Source organism: Sorex fumeus, unplaced genomic scaffold (assembly GCF_029834395.1).
Source record: "Sorex fumeus unplaced genomic scaffold, SorFum_2.1 ptg000043l, whole genome shotgun sequence".
In the NCBI taxonomy this organism is placed as follows: domain Eukaryota; kingdom Metazoa; phylum Chordata; class Mammalia; order Eulipotyphla; family Soricidae; genus Sorex; species Sorex fumeus.
Genome location: NW_026606100.1, coordinates 10,852,102 through 10,875,999, shown reverse-complemented (window position 1 = coordinate 10,875,999; position 23,898 = coordinate 10,852,102). Strand labels below are relative to the sequence as shown.

Here is a 23,898-nt window from a genome sequence, read left to right as displayed (position 1 = left end):
GACACGGTGAGCAAAACAGAGATTCTCACTCCAGATCCTCATCCACCAAACCCAGGTGCAAGGACAGTCAGCTACATGAAACAACAAATTAAGTCCTTTAGTCTGGGCCTGGGCATCCCTGGAAGGCAATGGGATTTATCAGTAGGAAATTCATTACTTTCCTGTAATAATGGGATTTGAGTCCCAAATACCATAAATCAGTTTTCTTGTTAGTTATTTTCAAGGATTAGAAAGAATTTCCATATATGAAGGTGAATGAGCCTGCCTATAGATAGCATATATATGTAGAGGGATTTTAAAAATCAATAATCATGTAAATATCAGTTTTTTTTAAAGAATACAGAGAGTGTAATCAATAAGAAGACATTTGGGCAAATGTGAGATGAGATAAAATTAATGGCAACTTTTATATTTAACTGCTCCTTATGTCATCTTTAATGGGATGGACCACAAAATGGACTGTGAACCAGCTGACTTGTTAATGGGGTGAGAAAGTTCCTCTTTATTTATTCTTCACATTATTTCTCTTCAAATTAAAATTATGCCAGTTTTGTCAAGCATAATTCTAATGCAGACTTCACGGGCATCTAGAAAAGTTCCATTAAAGTTCAAAGCTAAAGAGCTTAGTCATTTAGTCCTTGAACACTATATCTATATCTATATCTATATCTATATCTATATCTATATCTATATCTATATCGATATACACACACGCACACACATTTCCTACAAGTACTTTTATATGTACTATCTTTTGCCATCTCTTGCTTCTAATTACAGAGGAAAATAATCCAGGAAAAGGAAAATTATAATTCTGATTTTTGACAAATGTAATCTCAACTTAATGCAATGGTATTATTGTTCCTCATGTAATTTGTGCCCCAAAGTGGCATCTTGATTTCTTCAAACTATGCGCAGAAAAGAGTATCAGGAAATGTCCAGAGTCCAATTCCTTAACAGACTATCACAGAATAAGCTTAAGCAAGAACAAATCTTGCTTGAAGAGCTCTGGGTGAGGGATAAGAAAGGAGCCCCATACTACAAACACAGGTACCTGAATAGTGATGGCAGAGGATGCGCATTCAGAGTGCACTGTAGCACTGTAGCACTGTCTTCCCATTGTTCATTGATTTGCTCGAGCAGGCCCAGTAACGTCTCCATTACTGGGAGACTTGTTACTGTGTTTGGCATATGGAATACGTCACGGGTAGCTTGCCAGGCTTTGCTTTTCAGATGAAATACTCTCAGTAGCTTGCCGGGCTCTCCGAGAGGGGAGGAGGAATCGAACCCAGGTCGGCTAGGTCAGCCATGCGCAAGGCAAACACTACCTGGTGGGCTCATTCGGAGTGCCTAGTGATTTAAACTCTGGATTAGAAATCTATTTACATGTGGGTGGTGGTTAGGTTTCTGAAGAAGTGAGGTTCCTCCACTGAATGTAGTTCTAAGACTTGTTTCCTTTTATTCAGAGCTATTTGTTAAAGTACTATAAACTGACTCCTTTTAAACTGTTACTAAGCACATATTTTTGGAAACATATACAAGGGATGTGAGGGAAAGTGTAAGAAAAAGAACATGGAAGTTTGGGAAGTGTCCTGGTATGGGGGAAAAACACGTCTACATAAAAAGTAAACCAGAATCACCAAGGGCAAAGTAAAAAAATTGCCCAAATCTCCAGGCAGAATGAATGTCAATATGCTTAGGAGGGGACCGATGTGCAGGAACTAATAACTTGATACTAGACTTTCACTGGTGCGGTATTAAGGTAGAGTCAATCACTTCCAACCACTGGCTCAATAGCTAACTTAGCTCCAGAGCGTATTTAACTCTTGAGTTTGCTTTCTCGGCTATAATATGGGAACATTTACACTTTGAGGAAATTTTTTGGTAGGAGAGTGGGCACACCGAGCTATGCTCAAGGCTTACTGTTGGTTCTGTGCTACAGGTGCTCAGGGGACCGTATGCTATGCCAGGGATTGAACCTGTGTCAGCTGCTAGCAAGGCAGGAGCCTTATACACTTTACTAGCTCTCTGGTTCCAACTTTATAGATTTTTGTGGAATGTTTTATAATTTAATACATCTGATGTGTCTTAAACACCACTTGGCATACAGTTAAGTGTTTACTACCATTATTTTTATTCCCAACTATATTCCCTTATATTGGGGTGTTTTCCCAACTGGGACGGTAAAGACTGAGCTTAAGTTCTATGAAATGTGCCTAAGATGGTGAAGCCAAAAATTAAACTCATACTTTTACTCATAAGAAACATTTAAAAATATGTGGATGCTTTCTGTGTATCTGGGAAAGAGGAGCCTCCCAAGTGGTGCTTACAAAGACCAGAGTAGGGGCAGAAATAGACCTGAGCCCAACTGAGTGTGGCCCCAAAACAAATAAATATAATCATACGCATAATGCCAAATTAGTATGTCAGCTGCCTAGATAAAAGAAAAATAAACAAACTATCCTCATGTCAAATTTACTATAATGAGGGGGTTTCATTTGTTCAGAGTATGACTGTGAGTCTAGGTATGGGAGAACATCAGATTGAAAATTTAGAAACCCAAGTTCTCACATAAATTCAGTTCTATAGGTGATCGTAGTTTAAAATATTATATAAACCAGTCACTTCTTGGGGCTGGAGCAATAGCACAGCAGGTAGGGTGTTTGCCTTGCATGCGGCCGACCCGGGTTTGATTCCCAGCATCCAATATGGTCCCCCTGAGCACCGCCAGGAATGATTCCTGAGTGCAGAATCAGGAGTAACCCCTGTGCATCGCTGGGCGTGACCCAAAAAGCAAAAAAAATAAATAAATAAAAAAGAACCCAGTCACTTCTTTTCTAAAACATACAAAGAGTGATATACACTCTGTCTTAGAATCTTTAAATAAAAAATTATTTAATGCTTATCTATCAGACCACAGAAGTAAAGAGACATCATTATGAAGGTCCCTGCAGTGATGATGGATGTGGAGAAAAGCATCAGATGACAGAACTGAAAAGATGTTTCAGGATTGGAGAGCTAGAGCAACAGATAAGGTACCTGCTTTACACTGAGGTTGCCTGGGTTTGAACGCAGCATTTCAGCATCCCTGGAGCATGGCCCCAAACCAGAAGTTGCCACTGCACACTGCAGTGTATGCCCCCCCCAAATAAATAAATTTCAAGAAAATGTAATCTAGATTAGTCACCTTTACTCTCATAATGAAGGCTATACTATTACAAAATAGCATACAGTTTCAATAACAGGATCCTATCTTAAGAGTTATGATTATTCTAATATAAATATTTAAAGAGCTATTAAATGCATAGTAATTTTTATCATTTGTTTGTACGTTAGATGTATATATACATTTTTAGAGAATAAAGGTGATGAAATAAATTAAATTTGGTACTTTCTAGGGTTAGGGAGAATAAAAACACAATAATCAAAACCATAATAGAGCAAAGCTTGTGAACAAGAAAATTGGCAAAAAGAAAAATGCCCATAGTTTCTCCATGACTTAGCAAAGGCCCATTCAACATCGTTGACTCCTCATATGTGCATATTGCCACAGACTTCATAGGTAGCTTTAGCTTCATTATAAATATGCCCTGATGATCAGAGATGTCTAAAGTGCACTCATTTGTCTGTTTAAATGGTCAAATGATAAGACTAGTACTTTCAAAATTGAACAAGAGAAAAAATAAACCACAAACCCACCTTTTATTATTGTCTGGCATTTGGCTGAGATCCAAATAGTCACCATAGACCTTTAAAGTCACCCAACATTAAATCCTCTATTAAAAATACAGCAAGAAATTTGGAGACTAGCTATGAATGTGTCTTTCAACTCTGGGGAGTGAAGAAAAGTTTCAGAAATATTCTGTTTTTTTCCATGCCATTGATCACACTGGGTAATAAAACGACTCAAAACAGAAGGGGTGTCTCAGAATGCTCTCCACAGGAAGGGAGTGTGGAGTGGAGAAGAAAATGAAAACTATAATGAGGGTATGGAGAAGACGGAGAGAGAGCAGACTCTGGGGAAGACACAGAAATCAGGGCAGAGGGGACTTTTAAGAGTTGGACGGAGGGACAGGAAGTCATGGAAAGGTTCCAGGTAGACCGGATGAGGTGAGCATAACTTGTAAACACCCTGGTGTATAAAGATTTCCTGAGCATCAACAAGATCAATATAAATAAATGATCAACATCATTGTTGTTATCATTATCATAGTTTGGCGCCACTAGAGAACACAGTTCCCAGCAATCACATGGCAGCATTCGAGTGTTTCTCCTGGGCATAAGTTCCAAAGCCAACAGCAGCACAGAGAATGTTCTTCAGCAAAAACAAAAAAATGAAACAAAACAAAACAAAAAACCCCAAACTGCGCATATTAACTCTAGCAGTCACTTGCTTCATTTCTTCAGAATTCATCTTAACACAGGAATTTTCAATAGGTAAAGAAAATGGAAAATGCTGGCAACAGACAAAATCACTACTGAGCCTATAGCCACCGTGGCCAGTTCTGCAGTACAGCCCCATGTTGCTGTTTTCCTTTTGCTCTGCTTGCATAGGAACATCTGTGTTTACATGAGGGAATGTGAGATACAAGCATAAAAGAGAAACAATGAAATAGGATAAAAGAGCCAGAATCACAGTTTTATGTGACATTTAATAGCAGAGAGGAGCCAATCCACATGACTGGCCGTGCAAAATGGGTAAACACAGACTTGAAAATAAAAACCATCCTTCACAGTCAAGAGAAATGCTGGTATTTTGGCAGTTTACTTATAATGCCTGACGTGTGCCCTTTTCTCAGCCTCCCACGTTAAATGCCTGTGTGAAGAAATGGAGAAGAGTGATACGGGGAGAAAAGAGTCAGAAAGGATCACTCCTCTCTTTGGCCTTTTGGGTCACACCCAGTGATGCTCAGGTGTTACTCCTGGCTTTGCACTCAGGAATTCCTCCTGGAGGTGCTTAGGGGACCATATGGGATGCTGGGAATCGAACCCGAGTTGACCGCATGGAAGGCAAACGCCCTACCTGCTGTGCTATTGCTCCAACCCCAGGATCATTCCTCTCCTGCCTGGTACTGACTATCCTTCAAATCACTCAATGGAGACCTCCCAGTGCAGCACAGAAGAGATACTACAGAGGGAAGGGTGCCTGACTTGCACATAGCCTACCTAGGTTTGACCCCCAGTCCCCAAGTGGTCCCCAAGTACCACCAACAATAATTCCTAAACACAGAACCAGGAGTGACCCTCAGCATTGCCAGGTGCCCCCCAAATAAAACAAATAAGAAAACCTCCCAATTCACAATTAGGCCTGTACTCTGGAGAATTTGGCTGATTTGGGATTATGACATTCTAAAAATTGTATTTTTTACAGAATTTCTTAATTTTTGAATGTCTTTATGAAATATAAATGATACTGGCTGGAGCGATAGCACAGTGGTAGGGCATTTGCCTTGCATGCGGCTGACCCGGCCGACCGGGGTTCAATTCCTCCGTCCCTCTCAGAAAGCCTGGCAAGCTACCGAGAGTATCCTGCCTGCACGGCAAAGCCTGGCAAGCTACCCATGGCATATTCAATATGCCAAACACAGTAACAACAAAATGGAGACATTACTGGGCCCGCTCGAGCAAACTGATGAACAATGGGAGGACGTGCTTACCTCTGGCATAAAATTTCAACGTAAGTTTTATTTAGCAAGCACATTAGAGGAAAACACATACCCTCCCAAACTACTGTGCAAATTTGAACATATTAAGTCATAATTTTGGAAGGGTGAGTTTTTAAACAAAACTATAAAGAAAAAGTTGACTGAGGTAGCCTTACCATTTTTATTGTTATATGATGTAATAGTGGCAAGCAAAATTTTTCAAATTCAAAACCGAAATAAAAAATAGAATACTAAATTAATGTAATAAATATTTAATTGCATTTATATGCATTTTTGACCATCTACACTACTACTTTCATTGGGGATAGTAGGTCTTAATAGCATTGCAAAAGGGGCTGGAGCAATGGTACAGTGAATATGGTGTTTGTCTTGCACACGAATGACCCAGGTTCAGTCCCTGGCATCCCACATGGTACCCTGAGCACCACAAGGAGTAATTACTGACAGCAGAGCCAGGAGTAAACCCTGAGCAATGCTGGGTGTGACCCAAAACGTCAAAAAAAAGTAGCCTGGAAAAATGAATATCAGTACATATACTTAACATGTTGTTAAGTATAAAGAATATGTATCATTCACTCTTTCTGCTTCGTGAGAGTCAGCTTGTGAAACAGCACAAGGTTCAGACTTAGAAGATCCCTAAGCTTTAAGTGCTCACTGGCAAAAACCTTGAAATGTTTAACATTTTTTGCAAAAGAAACCCTAGCTTTCATTTTGTACTGGACCCTGAAAACTGCACATTGTCCTACACTTATGTCATAAACTACCTATCTACAAAGCAATAAAGAATAGCACAGTGGTAGGGCGTTTGCCTTGCACACAGCCAACATGGCCGATCCAAGTTTGATTCCTCCGCCCCTCTCGGAGAACCCGGCAAGCTACCAAGAGTATCTCGCCAGCAAGGCAGAGCCTGGCAAGCTCCCCGTGATGTATTCGATATGCCAAACACAGTAACAACAATGTCTCCAATGGAGACATTACGGGGCCCACTCGAGCAAATCAATGATCAACGAGAGGGCCTTATGTGCCAAAGAATACCATTATGCTTAAGATACAGCTCTTGTTCTGATAATTTTATAGCCTAGAAGTATAAATAAGTTCAGTAGGCAGAATATCATAAAAGTAGAAAATGAGACTGATGGTAGAAACAGAGGAGAGGTTGTCTCTCAGTGGAATGAGGTCAACATCGGGGGAAGAAACAGCTTTTGGATCTAAAAAGAATTGAGAGCTGTGAGTAACATGGTTAATAGGAGAATGGCAAGACAGACCAGGTGCCATATAAAAAGCACTGGGAAAGCCTGTGCACACAGAATCATTTAGTTAGCCTGGGGCAGGAAGAAATCAGGCTGATAAACAGCACGCTGGATTGGCTGTGTAAGGGTCTGAAGTAGCCAGCCAATTAAGTTGTCCATAATTCAACAGAACCTGGAGGCTGTTAAAGGTTTACAGCAAGTCAATTGGAATGGGCGTAAGGGGGAGTGTAGTGGGGAGGTGGAGTCCACTCCCAGCTGTGCTCAGGGGCCCATGAGCCTTCTGTAAGAAAAGCATGTACTCCGGTCCTTTGAGTCAGACCCACACAACAGCCATTTAGCAGTACAGCTACAGGCAGCGATGGTCATGCTGCCAGCTCTCTGGACAACCAGTCCTGTCCTACGTTCAGAATTAGTGAACCTCTTGGTTTACAGAGTGGCCAAATGAAAAGACATATTAAAGTAGTGCCTACCTCTTTTTCATTCAACAAGTTCAACTCTAAACTTATCAATCAACAGGAGTAGCTGAGGTAGTTGGGTAGATTAGCTTATTACTTAAGATTTAAATTGTCAGTACACATAACACAAATGTAGGTAGCTCTGAAAATAATAAAACAAAGTACTTCACACCACATACCCACACAGTGAGACATTTCCTTTTCCTGGAATAATGCCTTTAAGAGGCATTTTTTTTCAAGTCACATGACAATATTGGCACTCATCCATTTCTTTGTGAAAACAAACTGAAGAAAGTGGAAATCAACGAAACCAACAGTGTCAAATCTCACTTAGGCAAATGAGACAAATACTACAGGACTCCAGGAAAGAATTTCATTGGTTACTAGCTGGGATCTACTCTGTTAGGGTTGAATCAGAAAAAAACATTCCTAACTTGTACTTTCACAGATTTTATCACTGATGTTCATTCATCTCTTTTTGTAAACATGCTCATGTATACATGTATAAACATGCAAAATACACTTATACACATATAATATAAATTAATAAATCTAAATCATAGACACAGTCCTATAGATCACATGAAATAATTTCCTAGAAAAACTATACTAAAATTCTGATAGAAATTTCCATTGCAATTTTGCTTTCATTTTCATCCAATCCCAATGACAATAAGGGGGGAAAATCAAATAACCTCTGGAGAAGAAATATTTTTAAATTACTTGCTATCAAATTCTAATTTTAATGTCCTGCTAATAGGAATATAAAGGAAAAAATTGAAAATGGAAGGAGGGTTCCCAAGTGGAGCTCAGGAGGTCAGGGACCTTCCCAGTTGACTCCTGGGCTCTTGGGATGCTATTCAGGACACGGGCCAGAGTATCTAACCAGCACAGGCCCTGCAGCGCTAGGGCTTACCCAGGCTAGTCTACTAGTGCTTGGGGGGCCTCCATTTCTGCACCCTGAAATGCCTGGAGGACCAGGTGGTTCCAGGGATCAAACTGAAGTCGTCCCATGTGATGTATGAGCCTTAATTCCTATACTATCTCTTTGGCCCCTAAAGAAAATATGTAGAAATGGGAAGGCAGATGGAAAGTTTAACTAATGAAGCAGAAACAAAATTAGTTAAGCACAAACAGCCATGATAAAACATCAAAACTACAATAGATATCTGTGGAAACTTATTACTAAAACAAAGCATTTTTATTTTTCAGCACCATTCAAACTATTTCTTAAAAAATAGAAATATGAAATAAAGGTCTTTTTTTAATATCTTAGAATACAAAAAGGGCTGGAGCGAATACAAAATATCTTCACACTACATTTAACTCCCCAACTCTGTGGATCTCACTCTTAGCTATAGATGGTTATTCAAGAGAAAAATGTTACAGAATGCTTTAAAAGAAAAAGTGTAAAAAAGAGTCTTCTAAATTGCCCATATTATTTTGGGTGACAAAGTTTTTGTTTTTTTGTGGCAGTAGTAGGTAGAGACACATCCCATGATGCTCAGGGGTTATTTGTGGCTCTTCACTCAGGGACCATTCCTGGAAGTCTCAGGGGCCCAGCGTGGTTTCGGAGATTGAATCTGGGTAGGTGGCATGCAAGACAAAAATGCCCTACCCACTTTACTAGCACTTCAGCCTTTCAGAATGTTTCCTTTAAAATGAAATAAACTTATATCTGGGTATGTAGCTCAGCGGTAGAACAGTTACCTTGTACATTTGATACCCTAGTCTCATCCCTGACTTAAATACAAAATGGGGGGAGAAAACCTAAATGAATGTCAGTGAATATCAATGTATTTCAAAGAAGTGAAAAAAACCTGATTTTATTTCAATTCCCATGATATTTTGAAGCACTATAAAATATAAAATCAAGAAAATAAAACCGTTTCTATTTCAGAAGTGCAATGTAAAATAAACATAACTTGGGAAATTAAAGTCAGAATTAAAGGATAATAAACTTCTTGGAACTTTTCCATCTTAGTCATTTGACCTTTAATATGGAACCTCATCAAGAGATGATTCAGTCTTACAGTGTCTGTTATTTTAGAAGAGGTACCATAAATATATTACCCAATAAATTGTTCGAGATGAATTCAATAACCTTTTTAGTTTGAGAAAATTCTCATTTTGTAGCTGCACTTCTCTCTGACAGAAACTGAATGAAACAGTTTTGCATTAGCCACATATCATGAGAACTGGCACCAGAAACAAAGAAGCCAATTCAAAGGCTTGCACTTCCACAATTTTGTAAGTCAGTAATACTGAGATAAAGGCAACACTTTCTTTGCTGTACTGAATTTCAGAAAAGAGATTTGTAAGAAACAAACTTTCGGAGAGAAAAGCATCCTACCTTTTCAAAAATTCCATATATTCGGTATGCTTGATGAGTCCTGTCCTCATCATTATTGTCTGAAAGCATTGTCGATCGATGGCCCAGAGTTTCACGTTTACTAGAGCTAAAGAGAAAGAAAGCAAACAGGAAATATTAGAGATTTTTCACTCCAAACAATATCTTGCTAAAGAGGGGATTTAGTTTTGAGAGCTGAAAATGGTTTTCATTTAAAGCTTTTATTGACTTACAAGAGCACTGATATTTTACACTTATAGGGCTAAAACACCATGGACGCCACGAGAGAACAAGGATCTCACCCATTTCCTATGGTCTCCCCTCAGGCTGGTCACTACCTTCCCCCAAACATCCTCACTTCCCAGTTCCATTAAGCTCATTCAAGGTGCTTGCAGTAGAAACTGTCTAGATCTACATCCTCATTTTGTTTCTTTACATTCCATACACACAAAAATGAGGGTGTCAGTATTTGTTATTCTGATTCGCTTCACTTAACATGTTAACTTCCTAATCTAGCCACGTTGTAATAAACTGTGAGAGTTCATATTTTTCTCATAACTCGAGTATCTGTGTGAGTGCGGGAACGCATGTGTGTATTTATGCATCACACCTGACTCTGTTGGTGATCGTTTGGACTGTTTCCAATTTTCTCCTATTGTAAATAACTCTGCAATGTACAAAAGTAACCATATGTCCTTTTAGGTTATTTTTTTTTATCTTAGTCTAACAGCAGAAGTGAAGCAACAATCCCACCAACGGTGAATGAGATCCTTTTCTTCTTTTTTTTTAAAGATTATTTTTTTGAATCACACATTTTTTGAGATACAGTTACAAGTTTGTTCATGATTGGGTTTCAGTTATGCAATGTTCCAACACCCATCCCTTCACCAGTGTACATTTCCCACCATCAGTGTCCCCGGTTTCCCTCCAACCACCCACCACCCCCGTCTCTGACAGGTACTTTTCTTCTCTCCTCTTCCTTTCCCTCCCCCTATCCCTTCCCATTACCCCTCTGTCTCTACCCATCTCCCTCCTGCTCCACTTTCAGGCATTATAGTTTGCAGTACAGATACTGAAAGGGGATCGCAAATATCCCTTCGCCTATTTTCAACACTCAGTTCTTGTGAGGGTTCCTTTTTTGGAGGAAAAGAAAATGGAAAAGGTAGTGCTTGCTGGTGTGAGATGATATCAAGTATCCCTGATATTATCAAGTATTCTTACAGGCAAAAATGAGCTTAGCACATTCTATACCGATATTATGGCTCTGGTTGTTACTATGATTTGAGAGAGGAGAATGACTTTGTAAAATATTGACAGTAATTCATGGTCACTGTCACTGTCCTCCCGTTGTTCATCAATTTGCTCCAGCAAGCCCAGTAATGTCAGTAATGTGAGACTTGTTACTGTTTTTGGCATATCGAATACGTCATGGGTAGCTTGCCAGGCTTTGCCATGAGGGTGAGATACTCTCAGTAGCTTGCTGGGCTCTCTGAGGGGGCGGAGAAATTGAACCTGGGTTGGCCATGTGCAAGGCAAACGCCCTACCCGCTGTGCTATCTCTCAGTGAAAGTAAATTCATTACTACACATGAAGTAAATTACATGGATATAAAAAGGGTCACAAACAATAACACTCCCTTGTAATTATCGATAATGCTGTTAATGACTCATATGATCACATTTTAATAGTAAAAAGGACAGGTAAAAATTCAATTTAAAAGTTTAGGGGAAATTCTAATATAAAGAATGGCCAAGGAAAATTAAGACAATTATTTCTACATAAAGCTCACTTCATTAACTGACCTATGCCCACAGTTACCACATGATGCTAATTCAAATATTTATTGAATTTTAATTTCTATTCTTACATACGCCAGTCTTTTACAATTAAGCTTTGAAAATGAATACCATAGATTTTCACCAATTGATCTATTAATCACATGACTAAGAAAAGTTTAGGAAAGATAGATATTGCACTGTAACAAACAATATATTTATCACGGTAACTTATGGTTTAAATAACAAGTACATTAAGAAATCTTCGTAAGTAAAACACATTCTGGAAAAAACACTTCTATTTTGTTCAAATTTTCAAATTGTGATAAAATATCTGTTATTTTATGCACCAAAGAAAGTAAATTTAAATTTAGAGAATGAAAACAGGTATTTATGGGGCCAGGATAGAGAATAAAGAGCAAAGCAGAGAAAGAGGGAAGAAAGCAATTCTCTATTCACAACTCCTAGACTTAGCCCAGTGTGCGTGCAGCAATGTTTCCAGATATGGAGGTGAGAAAGAAAAGTTCAGAGTAATCAGGCCGTGAGTATTTGCAGGCGGGGCACAGGCCACACGGGAAAAAAGAAGACAAGTATTGTGCAGTGCTGTAAACCCCTCTTTAAATCTTCCCCTGCAAAACTGTTTGAAGTCAAGAAATTGGAATACAACTTTCCTATGGCTAGCTCTTTATTTGAGAATAAAGGTGCTCAGTCAAGTAGAAACACAAAGTTGCAGGGACAGGTGGTGTGTGCAGGACTCCGTTCCACACATCCTTTAAAAAGGACAATTCATCAAAGACAAGAGATATCTCAAAAGCATTCTCCCACAGTCTCTGGTTTGTCTCCTGCATCCAGGCAGCTTTCCAGAGTACCTGCTTACTTGAGATAAACCATAAGACTGAGGGAAATGCCCCCGCAAGAATTTTGAAAATCAGAAAAAGATTTATGAGTATAGAAGTGGGACTGGACAGCATCTGATTTAGGACAGAGGTGGACAGGGTAAGTAGGTGTGGAAAGCACATTAACTGGAACCCAGTGAGGAGTGGACTCAATCTGTTGATGTCCAATCAGGGAGGCAGACAGAAATGGCTGAGATACCTGCAAGCAACACAAAATGGGAGAGTAATCTGATGGAGGCCCTGGGAAACCAAGTATATAGAGCAAGGATTAATCTGATGAACAGAAACATATTAGAGAACGTTAACATGTTGACACTAGTGCTGCAATTTATATTAGTTAGCAAGTGTAAGCCAGTGGTAGTACACACGGTCTTCAACACATTAAAAGACACAAAACACCCCCCCCCAAAAAAATTTGAAGTGATTTACTGTGGGCATATCAAACCAAGTTTTCTGGTGTTTTGCCACATGTGCAGTGGGAGATAAACCAGTGCTAGGGATTGAACCCAATCCCCCCCCCACACTTGCAAATCAGGAACTCTAGTTCATCATCTCCTCAATCCCTCGAAAAAATTTTGAATGATGGTATGTATGTTTTCAAAAGGCTGGCGGTGCTCTATCTCTCCCGCTGCCCACGTTTGGTAGTCTTAGGCCACTTCCCCCACCCCAGGGAGGTTGATGGCAATGGGCAGGCAAAGGAAGGAACGAGGGCCAGGCTGGTCAGTATCAATTGTAGTTTATTCCAGTCTTCACTTTCTTCTGCTTCTCTCTCCCAAGCCTGAGCTCCTCTCACTTCTGACTCTGCCCTCTGGAGCCCGTGCCCCCTCTGATTTCACAGTCTTAGTTTATATAGCAATCACGTAGGGTGGTGACACAAAGGTGGGTTGAATATTAACAAATCAACAAAGAGAGGTAGGATCACTCCTAGAGGAGATCAACTCAAGGATAAAAACTCATCTAAAGAGATTTTTCCAGATTACTAGGAGATCCGATCAAGGGTGGGATCCCAACAGATCTAGGGTGAGATCCCAACAAGGGTGTGTTCTTTCCTCAGCTAGTAATCTACTTAAATAGTTGTAGTAAATCTACATCCAATATTTCTAGCAATGCCATTCTGTATGAGCACAGTAAGAGTTATAAATTTACAGTCTGGTTCTTCCTGAAGATATATATATATATATATCACAGTCCTCACGCCAAGTTAATCTTCCTAGCCCCAGCAGTGTCCTAGTCTCGTTGTTACCTTTGAATCATGACAGCATTTGTCTATGACCATGCCCTCAACTTATAGTTGAGTATTGTGGTGCTCTGGTCTGGCCCATTTTGATGCTGGCATAGCTCACAGCTTGCCTTGGGTCCATTCAGTCCCTCATTGGGATCCTGCTTTTGGCGTGTCAGGAACTAAGGGCAACTGAGTCAAGAAAGCAGATGCCCAGGAGTAAATATTATTTGGAGTCAATCAACTCCCAAGATACAAAAGCATAATATTAACTGTCTTCCTGTGTCCATACAGAAAGGACATTGCTTTAAGGTAAACTATGCAAAAGATAGAACTTACAAGTTTACTGTCCTTAGAAGGATCTGATCTTACAAGCTAACAGAATCTGATTAGGGAGAAGAGGTGGTTAACTGGCTGGGGAGGAGAGCATAGAGAAGAGTTTACAGATAAACAGAGGAATGGGAGTGACTCAGGGAGCACTGTGATGGGTGTAACCTGATAAACCTAAGCTCCCTGTGGCAAGGGAGAAAGGACAAACCAATGTTATCCTACAATGGTAAGAAAAAAAAATTCTATATCTATTACCATTCTTAACACCACCCAATCCTTTCATATATACATATGAAATGTGACATATATGAAATATATACAACATATGTATGACAGCCAATTTTTTTATTGGAAAAATGGAAACAAAAAATTGTTGTCATATTACTACATGCATTTTACATTTTTGGTAGTACTTGGGAGTTGAAACTAGGTCCTGAGACCTACAAATTATGCACTTTATCACTAAGCCATATTCCCAATCCTTTACATGCACAGCGGTAGGGCATTTGCCTTACAAGCGGCCAACATGGCTGACCCGAGTTCGATTCCTCAGCCCCTCTCGGAGAGCTGGCAAGCTACTGAGAGTATCTCGCCCGCACGGCAGAGCCTGGTAAGCTACCCGTGATGTATTGATATGCCAAACACAGTAACAACAAAGTCTCACAATGGAGACGTTACTGGCCCCACTCAAGAAAATCGATGAACAACGGGAGGACCGTGACCTGTGACCCTTACATGCACATTTTAAATGTATCTTAAAGAAATGACCAGAGGTAGAATGAGTAAAACACATGTCTAAAACATTGCCTTGCCAAAGACATAGTCCCAGCAGGACTAGAGAAAAAATTTCTATTATAGTTCCTTAAATGATGTATGATAAGAGTGACTGCTAAGAAAGATTAATCTAGAAGTGGGCAAGAACTGAATTCAGAGACACTCGCATTAAATGTAAGGGAAAAAACACTGGTGATACCAAAAGTATCAGGGCAAAAGTAGCATGAAAACTTAGAAAACCTGTCCTGACTATGCTTCTGTGTGTGGAGTTTCAAAGAAGAAAAATTAAGCACCAAGAAAGGTTGGGGACATTCTTAGTGATTATGACAGCAACAGAGAATGAAGTATGAGTGTCTAAGTGTGTGTGTGTGTGTGTGTGTGTGTGTGTGTGCGTGTGTGTGTGTGTGTATCTGTGTGTCTGTCTGACTGTCTGTCTCAGAACCAAAGAGACAGCACAGCAGGGTTAGGTACTAGGCTAACCCCAGGTTTGTTCACAGAAGCCCACATGGTTCCCCAAGTCCTACCAGGAGTGATTCCTGAGCACTGTTGGGTGTGGCTCTCCAAACCCAAGACAAAATGAACAACCTCTGTCATTGTTCTGTGAACAGTATTTTTTTGAATGCCTCGCACTATAATTTGTCACATGTCACAATAATGTTAATTAGCTGGGTCTATATCATGTTTCACAAAATTAATTTGTGCCATGCTTAGAGAAAAATTCTGGTCTCATGTCTTACAATCATCATATACTCAAGAAATTCATTTCTCACTGAATACGCATTGAATATATATGTTGATTAACATGAATTACTTGTGTGAAATTCACCTACCAACAAAATTTAAATCTAGGTAGATTCTAATGTAATAATATTAAATCCCTAAGCTGAATTTCAAATATCATATTCCATGTGCTTTAAAAAATGAACTCATAGAGCCAGAGAGAGTGTGTTGGACTGATGACCAACTTTGGATGCAGGAAGTCTGGATTAGATCGCAGGCACGAATGGTCCTCCAGAACATTTCCCATGAGTAAGAAAGGAGCTCTGAGAATATGGCAAGGTTAGCCCTTGAGCACTGCTGGTATTTCCCCCAACCCTTCCATGAAAAAAACAAATATATATATATATATATATATATATATATATATATATATATATCACGGTCACGGTCCTCCCATTGTTCATCGATTTGCTCGAGTGGGCCCAGTAATGTCTCCATTGGAGACTTTTGTTGTTACTGTGTTTGGCATATCGAATATGTCACGGGTAGCTTGCCAGGCTCTGCTATGCGGGCGAAATACTGTCGGTAGCTTGCTGGGCTCTCTGAGAGGGGTGGAGGAATTGAACTCAGGTAGGCCATCTTGGCTGTGTGCAAGGCAAACGCCCTACCGTTGTGCTATCGCTCCAGCCTATATATATATATATATATATATATATATATATATATACACATATATATATATATATATTTCCAGTCCTATCCTGTCCTGCCTCCTGTCCTGTCCTGTCCTCCCATTGTTCATTGATTTGCTGGAGCGAACCCAGTAAAGTTGACATTGTGAGACTTGTTGTTACTGTGTTTGGCATATTGAATATGTCACGGGGTGGGGGGGGGGGGGGAGCTTGCCAGGCTTTGCCGTGCGTCCACAATACTCTTGGTAGCTTGCCGGGCTCTCTGAGAGAGGCAGAGGAATTGAGAAATCGAACTCAGTCACCCGGGTCAGCCGCATACAAGGTAAATGCCCTACCCGCTGTGCTATATCTCACAACAAATTATGAGCCTTGTTGTTACTGTTTTTGGCATATTGAATACATCATGGGTAGCTTGCCAGGCTTTGCTGCTCGGGTGAGATACTCTAGGTAGCTTGCCAGGCTTTCTGAAAGGGTCGGAGGAATTGAACCTGGGTCAGTTGCGTGCAATGCAAACGCCCTACCCTCTGTGCTATTGCTCCAGCCCATAGATAGATAGTTAGATATAGATAGATAGATAGATAGATAGATAGATAGATAGATAGATAGATATAACACGTTCTAATTCCCATTTACATGGACGGTTGAAACATCTCTAACACAGAACTTCGGTATTTTGCATGATAATGAAACTGGCTTGCTGATATTGTAAATGTGCCCATGACCTTGGGCAAATTGCATAAAACCTCTTGTAAATTTAGCCATTACACAGAGTAGTCAAGTCAGCATTTTTCAGGAAGGCAAGCATGACTAATAATCACCTTACCTTGATACCCCAAATGTGATTAGAGTTGTGATTAACAGCTTGTTTTTTCAGCAGTCTGCTGAAGCTTAAGTCTGCGGCTCTCATAATTTAAAAGCTCAATCAAAAGAGAAAAATCTCCATTCACCTTTGATCTTATATAGAATATAAATCTCTGCAGGAAATAAGCATTTCACACAAAAGTTCCTGTGATTTTTTTTTTTCACTCTGATTACTGTTGTTGTACATTTAAGTCTGAAGGATGTAAGGCAAAGAAAGTGTCGGGAAGAGATTTTCTTTTCTTTTCTTTTTTTTTCTTTTCTTTTCTTTCATTGTTCCTCTGCCTCTCTCGGAAAGACTGGCAAGCTACCGAGAGTATCTCGCCCTCACAGCAAAGCCTGGCAAGCTATCCGTGACATATTTGATATACCAAACACAGTAACAATAAGTCTCACAATGGAGACGTTACTGGTCCCGTTCGAGCAAATCAATGAACAGGAGGACAGTGCTTACTAAAAAGGATACACCTAAGGAACAGCCAGGGCAAGAACGCTCAAGGCAAGGGAGAGAGTGGAGCACAGAGCTTCCCTCTCTCTCCAGATGGGATTGTCTCCAAGCTCTTCCATGTGTTCACCAACCTAGAAGCTCCTTAAATCCTGTGCTTGTTTTCATGGAGGCTTTTAATAGAGACAAGATTGATAAGCACCTCTCCAAGTTAGTCAGAGACAGGACAGACTCAACTTTGTCAAATGCATGCAGATAGTAAATCACAAAATAGTTGGCTCTTCATAGAAAATACTGGAAAACTCCTGGTCTTGTAGTATAAGAGGGGGAAAAAAGTGAGTACGAGTAATCAAAATGGATTTGAGGGCCACCTCATTTATGTAAGCATCGCTATTGTTCCTGTGAATTAGGCAATTTCAAAAGGATTTTCCCCCTTATCTTTATTTATTTTTTAAACTATCTCTGTGGCAAATAGTTACAAATCACAGGAGGTAATTAGGCAAGAGAGTTCCAAAAGATAGAGCAACCCAGCCTATGATACCTGCTCCAGCAGTCTGAATCGGGGCACCTGGCATCTAGAGGCCGGGAACCTGAGGAGGAATCTTCTGGGTTTTGTGAGAGGTAAGAAAGCCTATGTTGATTTTCACTACCCTGCTACTGAAATTTAGCATGTTTTCTATTCTAAGGGTCGGCAACTAACCACAGTAGTGGTTTGTCACCAGTAGAAACCATGGCTATTTTTACAGCATCCTACATTTGCTGAAGATATATTAAACTTAATTTACATTCATCACTATTTTGAAACTACAGTAGTTGCTTAGCCAGCCCCCAGGTCTTATTTTTGATGTTATTTTATCACAATTCTTAAATGTTTTATCACTGTAGTCCAAATATATAGCTTCCCTTATAGAACTCAATGAGATTTTGCTTTTGCAAACATTATTTTTAGGAGGTGGAGATATAGATCATTGGTAGAGTGTGTATCTTACATGTGTGGGGTCCTGAGTTCAATTTCCATCATATTTCTAAAAATCAAAAAATGAACGCATTTTTAGAGAGATCCATATGCTTCAGAGGAGGTCTGAAGCACCTACCCCATTAAGTGCACCTGCTCTGAGTCTGTCCTAGAGAAAAGACCTAGCCCAAAAAGAAGCTGGTAGGAAAGTTTAAGGTCAAGGTTTATACTTAACTATCTGTATACAAATGCACATGCACATTAGTAATAGCCAAATAATATTTAGTCACTTTCATGCATTCTCCAACTATCCCTAGGCACTCCCCAGAGTTCCCCAGGATGCCAAAATTTCAACGAACTGTGCCCAGAAGGGGTTTCCTCCTCCTCCTTGCATCAGCGTTACATATGCCGCTGTTAGCAATATGAATGGGTGGTACCCTTCAACACTCAGTCCGAAAAGCACCTCAGGAAGAAGAACCTCATCCACATGCATGAGGCAAGGGTGGGCCAGAGAGATGGCTCAGAGGGCTGGAGCACGTGCTTGGCAAACTGGAAACGCGGGCTGGAAAGTTGATCCCTGGCACTGCAGGGTTACTGGGGATGATCCTGCGACCTTGACAGGAGCAATCTGGAGCACAGTCAAGCGCAAATAGTCCAGGAAGATTGAGGTGCTGAATGAGAAAGAAGGTAGCAGTAAAATGAAAATGAAAGCATGAATGGTCATTGTATCCACTACTGCAGATAGGACAGGATCATATGAGAGCACAATGGTTCAAAGTGGTGAGTCATTTCAGAAAGTGTATGCTTAGAGGAGTCTAATTGTGTGCTAGAGAATGGGTCCGAGGAGAGTTCGGTGGTTCCAGAGAAGAGGACACCCTGAGACAGAGGCTGGGTAGTAAAAATGAAACAGGAAGGGAAAAACTTAAGTGGGAGACAGTTTACAATGAACTGGAGTGCCTGCTGGAGACTTAGGTTTGATACCCAATACTCATGGTCCCCCTGAGTACCACTGGGTGTAATACCTGAGAAGAGAGTCAGTAATAGCCCCTGAGCAGAGTCAGGCATGGCCCAAAAATACAAAAAGATCTAAAAGGGGGCTTATAAAGAGATATTACTTAGCACATTCTTGTAATTATTCAGGGAGATGAACCAACTCTTGTAGATGTAAGCTGTCCTCAAGAGGTTGAATGGATTTGAAAGGTATCAAGGACCTTGAATTAAGAGGACAGGTCAAGGAAAGGGAAGTTGATATAGATACCCAATTTTCAAGCCTGGAATTATGAATGAAAATTAAATAGCAAACTAAGTACTGTTGTGTTCATAGTACTCAAGAGTACAGAGGGTAAGTATATCTGCAAATAACCGCCGATTTTTAATGCAAGAGTCCTGTGTATCGTAGTGACTCATAATGAGCAAAAATAAGACTGCGACTATCTTTTACATCTCTGCTATAACCACAATGTATGACAATAACCTATCTTTTCATACTTTAAGAAGTATACTTGCCATAATATAGAACTATAATTATCATTCTGTGATCATTTGTTTCAATAGATACTTGTACTATATTTTAAAAAAGTGTGCTAAATTGCTACAAATGCCACAATAACAGACACTTTGACACTCGGATAATTTTGGGAATGATGAGATCAAGATGGTAAAGGTAAAGATAAAGGCCCTCCCGTTGATCGTCGATTTGCTCGAGCGGGCCCAGTAACGTCTCCATTGGAGACTTTGTTGTTACTGTGTCTGGCATATCGAATACTCTCGGTAGCTTGCCGGGCTCTCCGAGAGGGGCGGAGGAATCGAACTCGGGTCGGCCATGTTGGCTGCTTGTAAGGCAAACGCCCTACCTGCTGTGCTGGAGCGATAGCACGAGATAGCACAGCAGGTAGGGCGTCTGCCTTGCACGCAGCCAACATGGCCGACCCGAGTTCAATTCCTCCGCCCCTCTCGGAGAGCCCGGCAAGCTACCGAGAGTATTCGATATGCCAGACACAGTAACAACAAAGTCTCCAATGGAGACGTTACTGGGCCCGCTCGAGCAAATCGAGATCAAGATGAAAAGTCATAAAAAAATCAAATGTCAGCCAAGTCAGGTTAATGTTTGGGAGCTAGTATTTTTCTTTTACATAAGCTGATTAAGAAGTTATAAAAAAAATGACCAATAAGGACATGAAACAAAGATGAAAACCATTATTTGGGAAATCCAAATCCAAACCATAATAAGATGCCACTTCATAAAAATGGCCTAGTATCGTATTTTTGCAGCAAACAAGGTTGGGGATTACACCTGGTGGTACTTGGGGGCAATTCCTGGCTCATAAGATTATCTGCAGTTTGGGTAATTAAATTGGGGTTGGCTACATGCAAAATAAGTGTTTTAACCCTATTCTATTTTTCTGGCCCTAAGATGGCCAAACAGAAACCAACAATGATTTAAAAATGTGAAGTGGGGCTGGAGAGATAGCACAGCGGGTAGGGTGTTTGCTTGCACACGGCCGACCCAGGTTTGATTCCCAGCATCCCATATGGTCCCCTGAGCACTGCCAGGAGTAACTCCTGAGTGCAGAGTCAGGAGTAACTCCTCTGCATCGCCAGGTGTGACCCAAAAATAAAAAATAAAAATAAAATAATAATAATAAAATAAAATAGACAAAGCTAGAGGGAAAAAATTTAAAAAATAAAAATGTGAAGAAATTAGAAACTGCATGCATTTCTATGAGAACATAAAATTTTTGTGCCTTCTGTGTAAAATGGTAAAGCAGTTCATCAAAAACTGAGTATAGAACATATGGAACAGCAATTTTACTTCTAGATACATAAAATTTTTGAAAAAGCATGACAATAATATTGTACCTTGATGAAAGTTATTCATAGCAATATCTTTCACAAAATGAAAAGTTTAGGACAACCCAAAATCCTTTGAAAAATGAATGGATACATAGTGAAATGTGTATAAACACATTGGGATATTATTTATCCTTTTAATAGAATTCTGATACATGACATTATACGAAGCAGAGTCATACCAAAAAAGGGACAACCTTATTTTATCTGCTGATATAAAGTAACTAGAATGCAAATTCAGACACAAAGTTGAACAATGGTTATCAGAGCCTGGGCAAAAGGGAGATGGGGAATTGTTATATAATGGAATCAGTTTCAGTCAGATGTATGTCATGACAATTATCTTTAGACAGAGTGATGATGGTTATTTACAATATGACTGCATATACTACCGCTGAATTGTGCTCTTAAAATGGTTAGAATAATAAAATTTAAGGCATATCTGTATTACAGCATTAAACAGTGACCTGGTGGCTTAGCTGCTTAGAAAAGTAAATAAAATCTATTTCATGTCTTGTTCTTTTCTGCAAGACTCACCAGTATTTTAAATATCTAATCATACACTTACTCTTTGAGTTCGTGATCTCACATAAAGAGGTACCCCGCTCACTTGCTTCTTTGCTTGCTTGTTTCCACTTTGGAGATGCCTGAGTCCTCTTTTAAATATTTTCTTCTCTCTCTCTCCTCTCCTCCTATCTTTCTAAATAAGCTTTAATAAATATTGTCTTGCTTCACATACACACAAAATCAAATCAGAATCAGGTGTTTCCAATGTAGAGTCCAAATTCCATAGGCAGCAGCAATGGTATTTTTCAGTTCTTTTCAGCCTTCTCCAGACCAAAGCCCTTTGTACCCTATTCTCTGCTCACTCTGATCCTTCAACCTGGAATAACTTTTTACCCACGTATTCTCTGAATTCTCTAAGATATTCTCACATGATAAGATCAAGTTTTAAGGTTTGTTATCTTTTATCCCTTTTCACACTCTTCTAAAATAAAACTTCTTGCAAAATTATTTATAATTATTTCTCTGTCCTCTAATCACTGTAAATGTATAGCATCCACTAAGATACAAGATATAAGATAAGACTAGCCATATGTGCTATGGAGTAATTAAAATGATAAAAATGCAACTCAGGAATGGCAATGTGTTAGATGTGTCAATTATGTACAGGAATTAGAAGACAGAAAACTGGACAATCTTTTTTCCTTTCTGCACTGTTGCTATGATGACGGGGTGGAGGAGTCATACATAACACACACGGTAGTTATCACATACCTGTCATGGTGCTTGTCGGGAGTCACTCTTTTAATTACAGTATGTTTCTGTGTTCTAATGGGCAACTATCACTGCTGACCAAGGTGATCGTTTCTTTTTATAGCTGTAGTGATAGCCGGGGTCGCACAAACGTCAGTAGAGGGGCTCACACACAATGGATTGTGTTACTTAAACTTACAAGACCCAGAGATATAGTATAGGGGGCAGGGTGATTGTCTTGCTTGTCATTCAACCCTCAACATTGTATGAACCCCCAAAAGTTCCCAGGAGTAACCCCCAGATCAGAGCCAGGAGTAGTCCCACAGCACTGAATGGTACAGTCCAATCCCTTCATGAAACCAACTTGCAAATGGCACCTATTTTTAATTTAATATAAACTCCCATAAAAATATGAATTTATTTCTATTTCTCCTAATCCATGCTGTTCTCATGGTACTTCTTTACACGCTTCTCTTGCTTCCAGAGATGACACTAAATAAAAGCTCATCAAATACTTTCTAAACTGAATTGTGTGTGTCGAATGTCTTATCTAAATGAAATCTGTCCAGTTTTCCTACTGCAGGAGAAGAATCACCATAGGCCCTCATGATCCTTATTAGGAGAGCACCATTAAGCTATTTCAGCTCTGAATGTCTTTCCCCTACAGCAGAACAACAGTTGAATTTTCTGACAAAGGTTCTGTAGCAACTTCTCTTTTTTTCCTAAGTCAGCCCCAGTCTTTCAGAAAATGCTCTCAGGTGATAGAAAGGTCCTGTTTGAACCGTTGTATAAACAGACCGCCTGTAGCTCCTTTTGAGGATTTGGGGAAACTGTCATTAGCTTAATCTTCTGCTTCACCCTGAAGCCTTAAAGAGTGCCATTCCATGAAGTCTTTATGCTCAAGGAACTTGAGAAGCTTTATTTTACCCTCATCCTTAGATGCTTGAATCATCTGTGATCATTAGAATATTTGGCATGACAGAGTTAAAGACTGAGAAGAGACCTTGAGGGGGGTCTGTGGAGCTTAGAATTGCTTCCCATCATTATTAAGGCATATGTTAGCCTAAAGCCAAATCCAAACTGCCGAAATGTTCTGAGACAAATGCTTCCTAATTAGAAAGGGCCATTTGCTATTTAAAATGCATCTGGAGCATCCTGATGCCTCCACTCTGCCAAATGCTCCCCATGAACACGGGGTCATATTCGAATCTCTTACCTAGAGTGAGATTTTCAAAGTATATAGACACACATACATAAATATATATGTATATATTAAATACCTTAAACATATATTCTATGAAGAAGAAAGGTCATAGAATGAAACACTGAAGATAAAACTTATTATAATAGTTAACCAAATCACTACATTGTCATGACGGTCAAGGATTTGGGAAGACACTTTGTGA

At 39.8% G+C, this 23,898-nt stretch overlaps 1 protein-coding gene across 2 annotated transcripts in view; it reads right to left on the bottom strand.

The window, feature by feature from the left end:
* PRKG1 (protein kinase cGMP-dependent 1) overlaps positions 1 to 23,898 on the bottom strand; it is a 1,343,145-nt gene that overhangs the window by 484,478 nt on the left and 834,769 nt on the right. For both annotated transcript variants that reach the window (XM_056120587.1, XM_056120586.1), the window contains exon 4: positions 9,725 to 9,830. In XM_056120587.1, the coding sequence (XP_055976562.1) occupies positions 9,725 to 9,830 (106 nt within the window). The remainder of the gene's footprint in view (positions 1 to 9,724; positions 9,831 to 23,898) is intronic.